The sequence below is a fragment of the Babylonia areolata genome, chromosome 12 (genome assembly GCF_041734735.1).
Source record: "Babylonia areolata isolate BAREFJ2019XMU chromosome 12, ASM4173473v1, whole genome shotgun sequence".
Taxonomy (NCBI): Eukaryota; Metazoa; Mollusca; class Gastropoda; order Neogastropoda; family Buccinidae; genus Babylonia; species Babylonia areolata.
In genome coordinates this window covers 42,405,317-42,421,512 of record NC_134887.1, presented here as the reverse complement: position 1 = coordinate 42,421,512, position 16,196 = coordinate 42,405,317, and the positions used below count along the sequence as shown (strand labels likewise).

The following is a 16,196-nucleotide window of genomic DNA, read 5'->3' as shown; positions in this document are numbered from 1 at the left end:
GAGGCAACCGAAACATACCCTTGGGGGACCAAAGAACGATTCGGATCCGGCGTTACATCGTTATTTTATCGAATAGAATATCTGCCGAGGGCGCTCGTCAGAATGACAGTTGAGTGCGCGATGGAGCGCACTGGCTAGGCCAGTGTGATGACGTGTTTCGGACAGGCCAGTCGCTCTCGAGCTGCTCTGTTGCCGCGAGTTAGAACTGCGGTCAGACTTCTACTTACAAGTAAAGTCTTGTTTAACCTTTGAATTAAGCTTGCTGTCAGCTGTTCAGTTGGTTTTTGTGTCCCAGCCACGATCGGGTTCGGCACACTGCACCCCAACTCCGAGTGTCCGGGCGTGACTCCAGCCATTTACTTCCAGATCACCGTGGGCTTCATGATAGAGACATTCGTCCTGGGCTTTCTCTACGTTAAGGTGAGGGGACGGCTGTGTCTCGTCTTTGATTTATTTGGTTCTGTCTCTTACTGTCTCTTTGTCTCTCTCTCATCTCTCTGTCTCTCTTTCACTCTTCTCTCTCTCATCTCTTCCTTTCTTTCTTCATTCTTGGAATGTAGCTCACTTCTCTAAGTACTCATTCATGTCTGTTAGGGGTTAGGGGGTTGAATGTGTCATCGATTTAATTCTTTCCCTGCCCAGTGCCCCTCCCCCACGCCATCTGGCCCGGCACAAACATCACGGAATGTTTTACTCTTTCTCGTGCCTGTCCCTTACTGGCTCAGCCCAAAAATCTTGGCTTGTTTGACTTTTCCCCATCCTTGTTTGTGTGTCAAGTAAGCCCAGCCCAAATGGAAATTGTTTAACTTTGTCCTACCCTTGCCCACAGTTAGCCCATCCAAGAGTCACAACATATTGAATTCATACCCTGTCCGCAACTAGCCCGGTCAAAATTCCAATATTATGTCTCTTTCCCATCCCTGTTCCTGTCCCAAGCTGTCCTCTAACATTATGGCATGTTTAACTCTTCCCCGTCCATGCTTCTGTCCCCAAGCATCACGACATGTTTGACTCTTTTTATGTCCCTGTCTCCAGCTGATACGGCTCAAATATCAATACTTGTTCGACTCTTTCCTGTCCTGTCCCTCTTCCATGTCCCCAGCTCGCCCCAGGCTTTTGACTTGTTTAACTCTCTTCTATCCCTGCTTCTTTGCTTAGCTGACCCAGCCAAATATCACGACAGTTTTAACTTTTCCCTTCCCGAGTGTCCCTAGCTTGTCCAGCCAAAAACAAGATGGCAGCTTTTAACTCTTCACCACCCCAGTATCTTCAGCTTATCCAGCCCAAAACACCACAACAGTTTAACCCTTCCATGCCCGAGTCTCAGCAGCTCACCCAGCGAAAACATCACGTCAGTTTAACTCTTCCATGCCCCAGTGTCCCCAGCCCAGAACATCACGTCAGTTAACTCTTCCCTTCCCCAGTGTCCACAGCTTACCCAGCCAGAAACACCATGACAGTTTTTAACTCTTCCCTGCCCCAGTGTCCCCAGCTTACCCAATCAGAAACACCATGACAGTTTGACTCTTCCCTGCCCCTGTCCCTGTCCCTAATTTAGTGTCCCTAGCTTGCCCAGCCAAAAACATCAGAATGTTTTAACTTTCACTGCCCCTGTCCCCAGCTAGTCCAGTCAAAAACACCAGGATAGTTTAATCCTTCCCTGCTGCAGTGTCCACAACTTGCCAAGCCAAAAACACAACAGCTTGTAACTCTTCCCTACCCAAGTGTCCTCAGCTGGCCCACTCAAAAACACCATGACAGTTTAACTCTTCCCTGCCCCAGTATCCTCAGCTTATTCAGTCAAAAACACCATGAAAGTTTAATACTTCCTTGCCCCAGTGTCCCCAGTGCAAAATAACATGACAGCTTTTAACCCTTCCCTGCCCCAGTGTCTTTAGTTTACCCAGTCGACAACACCATGACAGCTTTTAAGCTTGTCCAGTCAAAGACACCACTAGAGCTTTTAACCCTACCCTGCCCCAGTGTCCTCAACTTACCCAGCCAAAAACACCATGACAGTTTAACCATTCCATGCTCCTGTGTCCCCAGCCAAAAACACCATGACAGTTTAACAATTCCATGCTCCTGTGTCCCCAGCCAAAAACACCATGACAGTTTAACCCTTCCATGCTCCTGTGTCCCCAGTCAAAAACACCACCACAATCTTTAACCCTTCCATACCCCAGTATACCCTTCCCTTGCCCCTACTGCCCACCAGCTGGCCAGTCAAAAACACCACAACAGTTTAACACTTCCCTGCCCCAGTGTTCCCAGCTGGCCCAGTTGAAAACAGTACGACAGCTTTTAACCCTTAAATGCCCACAGCTTACCCTGTCAAAAACACCACAACAGTTTAACACTTCCCTGCCCCAGTGTTCCCAGCTGGCCCAGTTGAAAACAGTACGACAGCTTTTAATCCTTAAATGCCCACAGCTTAGCCTGTCAAAAACACCATGACAGTTTAACACTTCCCTGCCCCAGTGTCCCCAGTGAAAAACACCATGACAGCATTTAACTCATGTCCCAAGTGTCCCCAGTCAAAAACAGCACAACAGTTTAACCCTTCAATGCCCGTGTCCCCAGTAAAAAGCACCACAACAATTTATTTTAACCCTTCCCTTGCCCTTACTGTCCCCAGCTGCCCCGACCGAAAACACCATGACAGTTTAACCAAAATCACAACAGTCTAACCCTTCTCTACCCCAGTATCCTCAGCTTATCCAGACCCAAAACACCATGACAGTTTAACCAAAATCACACCAGTCTAACCCTTCTCTACCCCAGTATCCTCAGCTTATCCAGAACCAAAACACCACTGCAGCTTTTTACACTTCCCTTGCCCATACTGTCCCCAGCTTACCCAGCCAAAAAATTTGACGACAGTTTAATTCTTCAATGTCCTAGTGTCCCCAATCAAAACCCCCACAGCAGTTTGTTTTTTAACCTTTCCATGGCCCCTACTTGTCCCCCAGCTGGCCCGGCCCAAGCACCGCCGTCACACGCTGGTCTTCTCGCGCAACGCCTGCCTCTGTCTGGAGGCCGGCCACCTCACCTTCCAGATCCGCGTGGGCGACATGCGCCGCACGCACCTGGTGGACAGCACAGTGCACGGCATTCTCGTCCGCCGGCGGGTGGTGGCGGAGAAGCACGTCTACCCCTTGTTCCAGCACCGCCTCACCTTCCAAGTGCATGGCATGGGCGATAAGGTGATGAGAGGCGGGGGTGGGGGGGGGGGGGCGGTGGAGGTGGGGGGTATGGAGGGAGAAAAGTCCGGGGAAAGCGTTGGGTGGTGGGGAAGAGGTTGAAAGGAATTTTTGTTGTTGCTGCTGTTCGTTTGTTCTCTGTGTGTGTGTGTGTGTGTTGGCGTCCCCCATCTCAACCGCGCGCACACACACACACACACACACACACACAACGCACGTGCGTGCGTACGCAGCATTGACAGTATGTCGTGCAGCATGAACATAGCGCACATGAAACAACCCAAGGCAACAAAATGGTTGTCCATGGCAAAATTCCATAGAAAAATCCAGTCTTAGAGTAAGACAGATCCACTTGCAAACAGAAAAAAAAGAAGTAAAATATAATGGTGACTGTGTTACGGCGACGCGCTCTTCACGAGGAAAACATCCAGAATTTCACACAGAAATACATTTTGACAAAGCGTAATACAATGCAACATAACGCAATACTATTCAGCAGAATACAACACAATACAGTACAATACAACAATACAATACAATACAGTACAGTACAGTACAGTACAGTACAGTACAGTACAGTACAGTACAATTCAATACAATGTCTGAAGGTGAAGGTGTTTATCATCTTGCCACCAATGTTGCCTTGTGTGTTCTTTGTGTTTGTTTCATGTACTTAACTTTTAACATTGTGTTTTAATTGCTCATTTGTTTCTTATACATTACGTCAATGTATTTTGATTCCTGTGTACGTTTTACTTCGGTGTAAAACACCACTGTTGTTTGATATCCTCCACGCCCCCAAAGGAGTGAAGTACTCTTGACTCTCACCACTCTTCGTGATGATGTCAGCGTCGCGGACTGGTGACTGGAAGGACGCGAGTTCAGTCCCCATGAAATGGGTTTTTGTCGGCCCGTGGCCAGAGCTGAGTGTGATGTGGGCTTAAGTGGGAAGACTGGGACCACACAGCTCGTCGAGTCATCCTCTTCACGGATGAGTTTTCGGGCGTGTAGCTCCAATTTCCTGACCAACACTGCAAGGTGTCTGTATCTCTCAGCCTGGTTGACGCCGAGATGCATTATGAGTCTCAGGGACTACATCCCTTATCCCTGTCAAGTTGTCCAAAACCTGAATGACCTCCCTACAACTGCATCGTCATTAGCACAGTCATCATTCATCATTTTTCTTTAATGTCCCAAATCATGCGGGTGGAAAAATTTTTTTTGTCTAATGTGCAGTTATCTGGCCACTAGTGGTGTCCCGCTGCATCAAAGAAAACATAATGTCCCAAACTCTGGAGGTGGAAAAAAGGATTCTTGATTCATGTCCGCTTCTGTGGACATGAAATAAAAGGAACTACTGTTCCTTTTGGTTTTAAGTTTTAGGATAGTTCAGGGTAAGCTGCACATCTTTGTAAAATTACTTCAACTGAATTTTCTTGCCTGCGTTATACAGATTACACAGAGTACATTTTTCTACAAGATAAAGCACAGAATTGTTGACGAGATTTTTGATGACTCTTCTCCGTGTGCAGCACGCACATGGCACACTGAACAAGAACCCATGGCAACATGATACTCTTTAAGTGCTCTCCTCTGTGAAAGAGAGCCACAATGATAAGTACACACACACACACACACACACACACACACACACACACACACATTATATATATATATATATATGCATGCCCTCAAGTCCTGACAAGCGTGTTCGGTAATGCTGCCGTCGGGTTCATCTGCCTAGCAGACGTGGTGTAAGCAAATGTGGATTTGAAGTGTCCGAACGTAGTGACGCCTCCTTGAGGAACGGGCGACAGTGATGCAAGGTGTTCGCTGTGCAGGTGTTCCTCATCTGGCCCCTAGTGCTGTCTCACCGCATCACGCCTGACTCCCCCCTCTACACCCTCTCCCCCGCAGACGTGATGAAGGAGAAGTTCGACATCCTCGTCTTCCTGGAAGGCACCATCGAGAGCACGGGTGAGCTGTGCCAGGCCCGCACGTGCTACTCGTCACGTGACATCCTGTGGGGCCACCGATTCGTCCGCTTGGAGGACTACGACGAGGTGCACGAGACATGGTGCTGCGACTTCACGCGCTTCAACAACGTCGTGCCGTCCATGACGCCCAAGTCAGTGTGTTTGTTGTTGGGGTGGTGGTGGGGTGGGGCTGTCTGCTTGGGGAGGGAAGGGAGTGAGTAAGTGGAGAAGTGAGTGGAACAGTCAGTGATCGAGTGAGTGAGTGAGTACGGTGAGTGGGTGGAGAAGTGTGTGATCGAGAGAATGAGTGATCGAGTGACTGAGAAAGCGAGTGAGTGAGTGAATGAGTGGGTAAATAAGTGAGTGATGGGGTAAAGAAGTGAGTGATAGTGAGTGAGAGAGCGAGTGAATGAGTGAGTCGGTGGCTGAAGAAGTGAGTGATCGAGTGAGTGGTTAAAAAAGTGATCGATCGAGTGAGTGGGTAACTCTTGCCTGGATTTTTAGTGGATGGGTATACACTCAGGTGCTTAAGACAGTGTGTTTTACAATGACCACTTACTGGGTGGCGGCACAACGATTTGTCCTCGGTATTCTTCGTCGTCTTTCTCTTTTGTTTTGGGGAGGAGGGGGACTGGGGGGGGGGGGGGGGGGCAATATTTTAAATTCTTTTCGTTGGCTGTCACACTGAAACACACGAGTGTGTGTATGTTGGTCCGTATTCTTGTTAGTTGTGGTTGTTTGTTGTTGTTGCGTACTGTATTGAATAGTAAACCCAAGGTTCTGATTGGCTGGCAGGCTGAGTGCACGTGACTACGACGAGCACCTGCGGACGGAGCAGGAGCGGGAGCTGGGGGAAGAGGTGTCAGTGGGGGAGGCGGAGTCAGTGGGGGAGGACCCGGTCTATGACAACAACGCGTGCGCTGCTCCCTGAGCACCACACTCACGGCTTCCAGGCAGCTGCTGACTACACTATAGCTACACACGTGTGCACTTACAGAACCGAACCCACAACGACCATGCCATCACCATCGTGTTTTTTGTGTTGTGCTATCATTCACGCAGTACGTGCAGACACCGTTTCGTTTCTCACTTTCAGTTGTGTTCTCGTATTTCTGAAGCTGACATATGTTACACACGTGCACTAACGGAACAGAATCCACTTCATCAACGATGCCAACACCACCATTTATAGAACAGAATCAACTATAAGAATGATAGCAACACCAGCACCAGAACAAAACCCATCACAACATTGAACAATAATACCTCACGGCATTACAGAGCAGAATCCATTACACCGATCATCGCTGTCATCACATTGATTCTTCTTTAATAAAAATGTCAGGTGGAAAGCTAGGTCTTACCGACAACAGCAGTCATTTCACTACATTCAAAAAGGCAAGCACAAAACAAAAACAGTAGCAGCAGCAAATACAGTTAAACCATGTATTGTATTTCAGTGTGTTTCAACAGTGTCCAAAACAGAGGTAGAGAGAGAGAGAGGTAAACAGAGAGAGTGAGTTGTTGTTACATCGGCGTGACTGATTGCAGAGTACAACCTATATGTGTGTGTTGAAGTAGACGCGTGTGTTTGTGTGTGTCACGGTGTGTGTGTGTGTGTGTGTGTGTTCATGCGAGCGAGCGAGCGTGCATTAGAAAGAGGGAGAGGCGAGGCAGCCCAATGTAACTTTTGTTGATGAAGTGTGAAATAGTTACATTTGAAACAGATAAAACAAATATTTGAACAAAATGGCCATGGTGTGTTTTGCTGGTTTGTTTCGTTCTTGTCATTTTAACCAAGGAAACTGCCGCATTTGTACTTTGAGGTATGAATCTGTTGTCATGTGTTATCTCCGTCATTCATCTCCAACCCAGACTCCGTCACAAGTTTCAAGTTTTAATTATCCTTTCACTCACACACACACACACACACACACAAACTCAGGACTACGCGTACAGACAGTTTCACTTGTTATTATTCAATCTCTTTCTGTACAACATTTGTTAATAACTCATCTCCGTTTTGCTGGTAACACTCAGAAGATGGGAAATCAGATTGGCGGGTCACTTGCATTGGCGGTATTCCATGTTTGTGCGTTCAGAAGTCTTGCAATTGAAGGGAACCAACTTCGCCAGTAATCTGAAGTCATTTGCTTACACGGATTAACCCCTCTTTCACAAAGTCAGTTGACAAGTGCTGTAAATTTGTACAAAGTTAAGTTTGATTTGTGGATAAAAATAAAATAACAGCAGAACTTTCAGTGGTCTAGGCGTGTTCTGGTCTGGAAATCTGTTGCACATAACGGTATTAACTACAATGTGTTAGAAATGTACAGCTCAAAAACTAATGTGCTGTGACCAACTGATTTTTTTTATCTTCACATTGGTTAGGGTCCGCTTTAGAACCTGTGGCAAAAGATAACGGTAAAGTATTTTATCTTGTTTTATCTTAGCGTATGTGTGTGCGTGTGTGTGTGTGTGTGCGTGTTTGTCTCCTCAGCTTGCTTGGACCCCACTTGAAGGCTCTACCTCCAAGCCTTTCCAGCTACTGGTGCTCGACTGCATCAGTGGCACCAGAGATAACATCTCTTGCCGTTGCCTCTGAAAATTTAATAGGCATTTATGTCTTTCAGCTTTAAGATCCATTCTCCAATAAGCTGTGGAGGATGTTCTTTGGGATTTTGTATTTGTATTTCTTTTTATCACAACAGATTTCTGTGTGTGAAATTCGGGCTGCTCTCCCCAGAGAGAGCGCGTCGCTATACTACAGCACCACCCATTTTTTTGTATTTTTCCTGCGTGCAGTTTTATTTTTCCTATCGACGTGGATTTTTCTACAGTATTTGCCAGGAACAACCCTTTTGTTGCCATGGGTCCTTTACGTGCGCTAAGTGCGTGCTGCACACGGGACCTCGGTTTATCGTTTCATCCGAATGACTAGCGTCCAGACCACCACTCAAGGTCTAGTCAAGGGGGAGAAAATATCGGCGGCTGAGCCGTGATTCAAACCAGTGCGCTCAGATTCTCTCGCTTCCTAGGCAGACGCATTACCTCTAGGCCATCACTCCACTGATGGGATATGTCCATTCTAGTTCTCAATACACAGGGTTCAAATCCCAGTCTCGCCCTTCCACCAAAGTTTGACTGGAAAAATCAAACTCAGTGTCTGGTCATTTGGATGAGGTGATAAATCATGTCCCCTGTGCAACAGGCACCTGGTGTACTGGAACAAATGTCCTCTGGCAAAATTGTGTGGAAGAAATCCACTGACAGGTACACAAATAAATAGGCATGCACTCAAGGACTGACTAAACGCACTGGGTTATGCTGCTGGTCAGGCTTCTGCCTAGCAGATGTGGTGTATCTTATGTGTATCAGTATAAGTAGTTCAAGGACGCGTCACTGCGTTCAGACAAATCCATATGCGCTACACCACATCTGCCAAGCAGATGACTGACCAGCAGCATAACCCAACGCGCTTAGTCAAGCCTTGAGGAAAATTTTGTTTTTTTTAATAAATAAATAATAATAAAAAAAATTTTTTTTCAATTATTAAAAAAACCCACAGTAACACAAAAAAATAAATAAAATTAAAAATAAATTTAAAAAAATAAATAAAAAGAAATAAGTAAATAATAGATAAAAACAAAAAAATTACTACTACTACTACTATTTATAAACTACTACTACAACTATTTATTATGTGGATTTGTCGAAACACTATGAGATCCTCTTGAGAAACTGATCTCCTCTTAAAGGGTCTGCCTCCACGGTTTTCCTGCTGCCAGTGCTTGTCTATACCAATGGCAGCAGATGAGGTCTCGTGCCAATGCCTTTGTGGTACAGGCTTTATGTCTTACAGCTGGAAGATCCAGACATCTTCATGAGAAACTGAACTCCCCTGAAAGGTTTTCCTGCTACCAGTGCTGGAGTATCAATGTCACCAGAGATGAGGTCTCATGCAAATGCCTGTGATACAGGCCTTCATGTCTTACAGCTTAAAGATCCAGTCTCAAATTAGCTGTGGACTGGAGGATGTTCTTTAGGATGCGTCCACTCTCATTCCCCACACACAACCTGACCCAGTCATTCGAGACATCACTGGCTGACTGGTATCCCAAGGTCAGCACTTTCTCTCCCTTGGCCTTGTGATGTAGCACTGATTCCCTACAACATCAGCCAGCCACCTCTCATGCTTAGCTCCTTAGTGAAACACAGGCAGCCACACGCACAAGTCGTATCTAAAGCAACACCTGCCATTCAACCAAACCAAGAACACAAGCTTCCACCACTTTTTTTTTGGTCACTTCTTCATAAACACTTTATTAAGATCCACCTTCACTCACTCTCCATATGACATTCACCACATAAATACCTTGTTCAATTGGTAGGATATGAAAACAACCTGTATTCAGCATTTATGAAACAATAACGGAGGTCACTGCCAATTTTTTCTGGCTCCCTCTCAATACACCACCCTGTACCCAAACTGTTGACCTGGTCACTTCCTTACCCCAAACAACATGTTGGATGGTTATTTTGCAAAGGACAAGTATCAGACTCTGCAAGAGTCTGCACCAGTGGGTCACAGATTAGTAAGTGTAATTAAATTTATTTAAATAATCAATTTCTTTTAACTGTTAATTTTTCCCCAATCAAATGATTTTTCAAGTGAAAATCAGGCAGCAACTCCCAGAGTGAAAATTTGTTGTGACAAGAAATGAGCATCTTCCTTTAACGTACAACAGGATGATATTCACCCAGTGATCCTGACAGACCTAATTTTATTCTCTTTCACTCTAACTTTCCATACACTGCTGCAGACAAGGAACACAGAACAGACAGGAACTGGGTAACTTCAGCCACAGTCACAACAAAGCCTCTCAACAACTAGCATTTTTATCACTAAAAGCCGCTGTTGTGATCTAGTTTGCTCCAAAAATTTCCACTTGTATCACCTGCGACGCCATTTTCGATACGTATGCAGATTAGCTTGTCGTGTGGGGTCCTGAACTCGCTGGCTCGCTGTGGAATGTGTTGTTATGAAATCTCATGAAGAAACTTTCCATTCGACCCTCGACACGTTCGCAATGCCTGGTGCAGCTGGGATTGTTATGCTACCACATGAGGAAAACGTGGAAAAATTTTAATTCTTGAAACCGCTATAGCATTCCATCTTCCAGAGTGAGTTAATAAGAGAATGAATGAATCTGTTTTTCTCTAACAGTAGAGATATTGGCACACTGGCCAACTTAAGACATCTGCCATTGTTCCAAGAGACACACACACATACATATTAAAAGAGGGAGAGAAAGAGAGAGAAACCTAAGACAATGAGACAGCCAAACAGGAACACAACATTCTGAAACAATTTCCATGACATTAATCAATTAATATCTTCTAGTGATAAAAACGTACCAATACACACACAACACACACAATTCAGAATCAGATCAGATCATACCCCTCTTGGTTCCACACACTTTCAAACACACTGCCACTGTGTCCAGCACTCCCACAGGGGTGGACATGTTGCCCTCCAGCATGGTCCCATGCTGTCTTCCCCACATCGCAGGTATCCACACCACCTCCATCCCCACCTGCCAACCCCCAACTACTGCACTTGACAGTGTGTGATAGTTGTGTCCAACTACGACCTTCACAACAGAAGAGGAGGCAACTGCTGTCCCAACTATCTGGGCTAGAAAATGATGCATGTGGAGAATCTCGCCCAAATTATATCTCCACTCTCTTGGCCAAGAGGGCTTTGGACAGTCGGTGTTAGGATGGTCCCAAAAGCCAACAAGCCCTGAAGGGTGCAGCACTAAGAGCCAGTGCAATCTTGCCTCACAGTTAGCAAGTCATAGTCCTTCACAAAAGACTAATCTGTCAATAAATTCTTATTGCAGTGGAGAAACCATTGATAGTATCCTTTTCATAACCTAACAGCAGTAACACTCTTGTCTGAGAGTATCAGCACCAACATTCATCACACCAAAATAAATCAAGATCTTTAAGTTGTTATTTACGTATCTTGTCATTCTGACAGGCAATAAAAAATTTAAAAAATTTTAAAAGGGGAGAGGGGGGTGTGGGGGGGTGAGAATATTCAACTGAATGCATGGGTGCAAATGATTAAGTGGGTGGAGGAAAAGGGGAGGGGGCTATTTTTTTTTTTTTTTTTGGAAGGGGGGACAATCACTCAGCCTGGCTCTACAACTAAGCAATTACTGTCATGAGTGTGGTGCTCAGAAGGTACTTCCTAAGTATGTTAAATCAGAACACAGGCACTACTAAACACCACCTAAGTGATTCAGCAGCAATGCAGGGTTCCCTCTGGCGACTTAACATGGATCGTTCCTTGTGGACTGCAACAGATAACCCAGGTGTGGCCGTGTATGGGAAACAGAAAGCAGCATGAGAGTAATGCCACTGAGTCAGTGCAGATGACGGGGCAGCAACACAAACAAACAAACAAACAAAAAAGCACCAACACACACACACATCACATGCCCAGTCCTTCACAGAAGCATTGCTGACCATGTCATGACCACCACTCACACAGATGTTTAGAAAATAACCATGAGCAACATGTGCTGAAGAATGGCAGTGCAGAGCTTTGGTAAAGCCAAACAAAGTGAAAAGAAAACAGGATGTGGGGACATTGTTGGTGCATGGTTTGCAAGGTAAATGTGGGTGGAATCAAAACAGGCCCCTCAAAAATAAATTTATAAAAACTTTTTCAAAAAGAACAAGAAAGATGAGAACAGTGAAGAAAAAACATCAGCAATACCAATGAAGAAAAACCATGAACGAGAAAAAAGAATGAGAGCAATGAAGAAAAACCACAAACAAGAGTGATGAAATAGGAAAGACATACCAAAAAGACAACACAAACAAACCAGGTTTGTCATGGTGGACTGAACAGAACACACACATGAATAACACAAACACAGACACAGGGCCCACCAAAAAAACTAACACACAACTGGACAACATCCCCAACAGATCATCAAAACGACCACTTGCAACAACAGTCCCTCCCACTTCCACGTTCAAACATCCACCCCAACAGTGCTCAATTCCAATCACACCCGCTCACCCCTACCCACACCATCCCCTCCACAATGCCCCAGGAGTGACGCTGCCCCTTCAAGTCAGGTACAGTCTATGGAAGTCGTTTGCCCCAAAGCCGGCATTGCACTTGGGGCACTTGCGTTGTCGCGTTTCGTAGCGTGTGCGTAAGCACTCTAGGCAGAAGACGTGGAAGCACTTGACCAGCACGGCGTCCTTCCGGTTCACCTTGCACGAGGGGCACGTCAGTTGCTCCTGAAGGTCAACACACACATACAATGAAGTGTACAGGAGGGTAGGGTAGAATGTTTTGGGTAGTGTGGTGTGGGGTAGTGTGGTGTGGTGTGGTGTGGTGTAGTATAGTGTAGTGTGGTACAGTGTGGTGTGGTGTGGTGTGGTGTGGTGTGGTGTAGTGTGGTGTGGTGTGGTACAGTGTGGTGTAGTGTGGTGTGGTGTGGTATAGTGTGGTGTGGTATAGTGTGGTGTGGTGTGGTGTGGTGTGGTGTGGTGTGGTGTAGTGTGATTCAGTGTAGTGCAGTGCATTGTTGTGTGGTGTAGTGTGGTGTAATGTGGTGTGTGGTGTGGTGTGGTGTGGTGTGGTGTGGTGCAGTGTAGTGTACTGTGGTACGGTGTGGTGTGGTGTAGTGTGGTGTGGTGTGGTGTAGTGTGGTGTGGTATAGTGTGGTGTGGTGTGGTGTAGTGTGGTGTGGTGTGGTGTGGTGTGGTGTAGTGTGGTGTGGTGTGGTGTGGTGTAGTGTGGTGTGGTGGTGTGGTGTGGTGTGGTGTGGTGTGGTGTGGTGTGGTAGTGTGGTGTGGTGTGGTGTAGTGTGGTGTGGTGGTGTGGTGTGGTGTGGTGTGGTGGTGTGGTGTGGTGGTGTGGTGTGGTGTGGTGGTGTGGTGTGGTGTGGTGTGGTATAGTGTGGTGTGGTGTGGTGTAGTGTGGTGTGGTGGTGTGGTGTGGTGTAGTGTGGTGTGGTGGTGTGGTGTGGTGTGGTACAGTGTAGTGTGGTGTGGTGTGGTACAGTGTGGTGTGGTGTAATTCAGTGTAGTGCAGTGCAGTGCATTGTTGTGTGGTGTAGTGTGGTGTAGAGTGTAATGTAGTGTAGCGCAGCGTGGTGTAGCGTAGTGAAAATATGTGGGGGTGGAGGCAGGTCAGCTGCTCCTGAAGGTCAACACACATTTACACAATGAAGTCTTCATATAGTGTGTCATGTAGTGTAGTGTAGTGCAGTGTCATGCTGTGGTGTGTAGTGTCAGTGTAGTGTAGTGCAGTGAAAATGTGTGTGTGTGTGGGATAGAAGGCGTCAACACATGGTCAACACACACACAAACAATGAAGTCTTCATGCAGTGTAGTGTAGTGTACTGTAGTCTAGCGTACTGTAGTGCAGTGTAAAATCTGTGCATGCGTGCATGTGTGTGCAAGTGACCTAGGTCATTTTTATGTCATGTGATAATTATTCTTTAATAATTGAAATAAAAAATGGAAGTAAGATGAAGAAAAAACAACAACATACATTCACATACAAAAAAAAAAAAAAAAAAAAAAAAAAAAAAAAAAAAAAAAAAAGAAAAGGAGAGGGAGAGAGAAAGGGAGAGTGAGAGAAAAAAAACAAAAAACCACACAGACAAAATTGGTGGAAAAATAGAGATCAAACTATGTCATTACCTCTCTACTTTAGAAAAATCAAGAAAGTTATTCAAAGTAATATAAAATAAGATGTAGTCTTCTTTTCAAAAAAATCGCATAATCTCCCGTACAACTATATATATATATATATATATATATATATATATATATATATATCTGGGCATTTCTAACCCTGCCACACACACACACATACACACAATCTTGTCTCCAGCAGAACTAAAACATGACCAGGGGAGTTTCTCTCTGTGTGGCCCACTGACCTTGTACTCCTTGATCTCCTCCAGCAGCACCTCATCGGCCGCCCCGGCCTGTTCGATCTTCTGACTGCGCTCCAGCTTCCTTTGTAGCTTGGCCACCTCCTCCTGCACACACCAGTGGTGCACACACACACACACACACAAACATTGAACTGTTATGTATGTCATGTATGTAGAATAGAATACAATATTTTATTGTCACAAAACCTTACGGTTTATAAGACACAATAAAACATAAACATGAGCATATTATGAAAAGAAACAATTGTGAACAAATTTTGCCAGCCTTGGCTGTAATTCTTCTAGTAAGATCAATTCGCAAGGCTTGGCATTTGGACAATAGGTAGGTTGGGAGGCAGGCAGGTATGTATGTATGTATATATGAATATAAAGTTTGCAATATATGTACTGTACTTATGTATCTTGGATTCACTGTCTCGTCATGGCATGGTATGTTTCTCACTTAGCTAGACTGCAATGTTTTGATGGATGGTGTAAGGTACTGCAATATATTTTTTGGGGAACTTATTGTCCTGTAAATCACCAAAAGCAAAATTTATTTTGATTAGGCTGCTCTATGAATAAAATTATAGGTACTGTATTCTTATTGGAACTATTATCCTGTAAAACTGCCTTGAGCAAAATTGATTTGATTAGATGCTATGCAAATAAAACTATTAAGCAGAATTTATTTGATTAGACATTCTACAAATAAAATAATTATTATCGCTATCATTATCCCCAACCCCACGCCCCCTCCAACCCTCCCCACCTCCCTACTCCTAACCTGCATCCTCTTGTACTTGAAGACCTCCTGGTCAAGGGCGCTGGTCTTCTCGGCCACAGCTATCTGCGCCTCCTTCAGCTGGGCCTGGTACTTGTCCAGGTGCAGCTTCAGGTCGGCCGCCGTCTGGGAACTCTCCACTGCCTTCCTCTTGTGCAGCTCCAGAGCCTGCTGGGTGAAGCTGGGGACAGACACGTTGGTAGTGTTAGTGCCGTTATTGTTATTATTTTCATCATTATCATTCTTTGTCAAAATCATTACCAGTAGTAGCAGTAGTGTCAGTATCATCATTATCATTCATTCTAGTTTCATTACTAGTAGTAGCAGTGCCATTATTATTATCATCACCAACATCATTACAATTCGTTGAAGTACTATAACTAGTATTAGTAGTGTCATTATCATCATCAGCAGCAGCAGCAGCAGTGGTATCATCATCATCAGTAACAGCAGCAGTACCATCATTATCATAATAGCAGTAGTAGTGATACCACTGTCATTATTACTAACATATTATAATTTTCAAAAATCAATACGATTCACATTTTACTGTAGCAAATAAGGGCCATTCTGGAACAGGGCAGACATGTCTCACAGTCTGCGTACCTGGCCTCCTCACTGAGGGTGAGGGACAGCAGGTTTGAGAGGAGGGGAGTTACATACAATCGTGAGTCGTGTCTCACAGTCTGCATACCTGGCCTCCTCACTGAGGGTGAGGGACAGCAGGTTTGGGAGGAAGGGAGTTACATACAATCGTGAGTCGTGTCTCACAGTCTGCATACCTGGCCTCACTGAGGGTGAGGGACAGCAGGTTTGAGAGGAAGGGAGTTACATACAATCGTGAGTCGTGTCTCACAGTCTGCATACCTGGCCTCCTCACTGAGGGTGAAGGACAGCAGGTTTGAGAGGAAGGGAGTTACATACAATCGTGAGTCGTGTCTCACAGTCTGCATACCTGGCCTCACTGAGGGTGAGGGACAGCAGGTTTGAGAGGAGGGGAGTTACATACAATCGTGAGTCGTGTCTCACAGTCTGCATACCTGGCCTCCTCACTGAGGGTGAGGGACAGCAGGTTTGGGAGGAAGGGAGTTACATACAATCGTGAGTCGTGTCTCACAGTCTGCATACCTGGCCTCACTGAGGGTGAGGGACAGCAGGTTTGAGAGGAAGGGAGTTACATACAATCGTGAGTCGTGTCTCACAGTCTGCATACCTGGCCTCACTGAGGGTGAGGGACAGCAGGTTTGGGAGG

At 45.5% G+C, this 16,196-nt stretch overlaps 2 protein-coding genes across 2 annotated transcripts in view; one reads left to right on the top strand and one right to left on the bottom strand.

Annotated features, from left to right (window-relative positions):
• Positions 1-6,696, top strand: part of LOC143287938 (ATP-sensitive inward rectifier potassium channel 11-like) — a 10,020-nt gene extending 3,324 nt beyond the window's left edge. Inside the window, exons 3-6 of the mRNA XM_076596181.1 lie at positions 296-420; positions 2,973-3,206; positions 5,045-5,331; positions 5,975-6,696. Of these exons, the coding sequence (XP_076452296.1) occupies positions 296-420; positions 2,973-3,206; positions 5,045-5,331; positions 5,975-6,110 (782 nt within the window). The 3' untranslated portion in view covers positions 6,111-6,696. The remainder of the gene's footprint in view (positions 1-295; positions 421-2,972; positions 3,207-5,044; positions 5,332-5,974) is intronic.
• A 2,775-nt stretch (positions 6,697-9,471) lies between these two features.
• LOC143288644 (E3 ubiquitin-protein ligase Bre1-like) overlaps positions 9,472-16,196 on the bottom strand; it is a 42,030-nt gene continuing 35,305 nt past the window's right edge. Inside the window, exons 17-19 of the mRNA XM_076597309.1 lie at positions 14,948-15,125; positions 14,164-14,265; positions 9,472-12,508 (exon numbers count right to left, since the gene is read on the bottom strand). Of these exons, the coding sequence (XP_076453424.1) occupies positions 12,332-12,508; positions 14,164-14,265; positions 14,948-15,125 (457 nt within the window). The 3' untranslated portion in view covers positions 9,472-12,331. The remainder of the gene's footprint in view (positions 12,509-14,163; positions 14,266-14,947; positions 15,126-16,196) is intronic.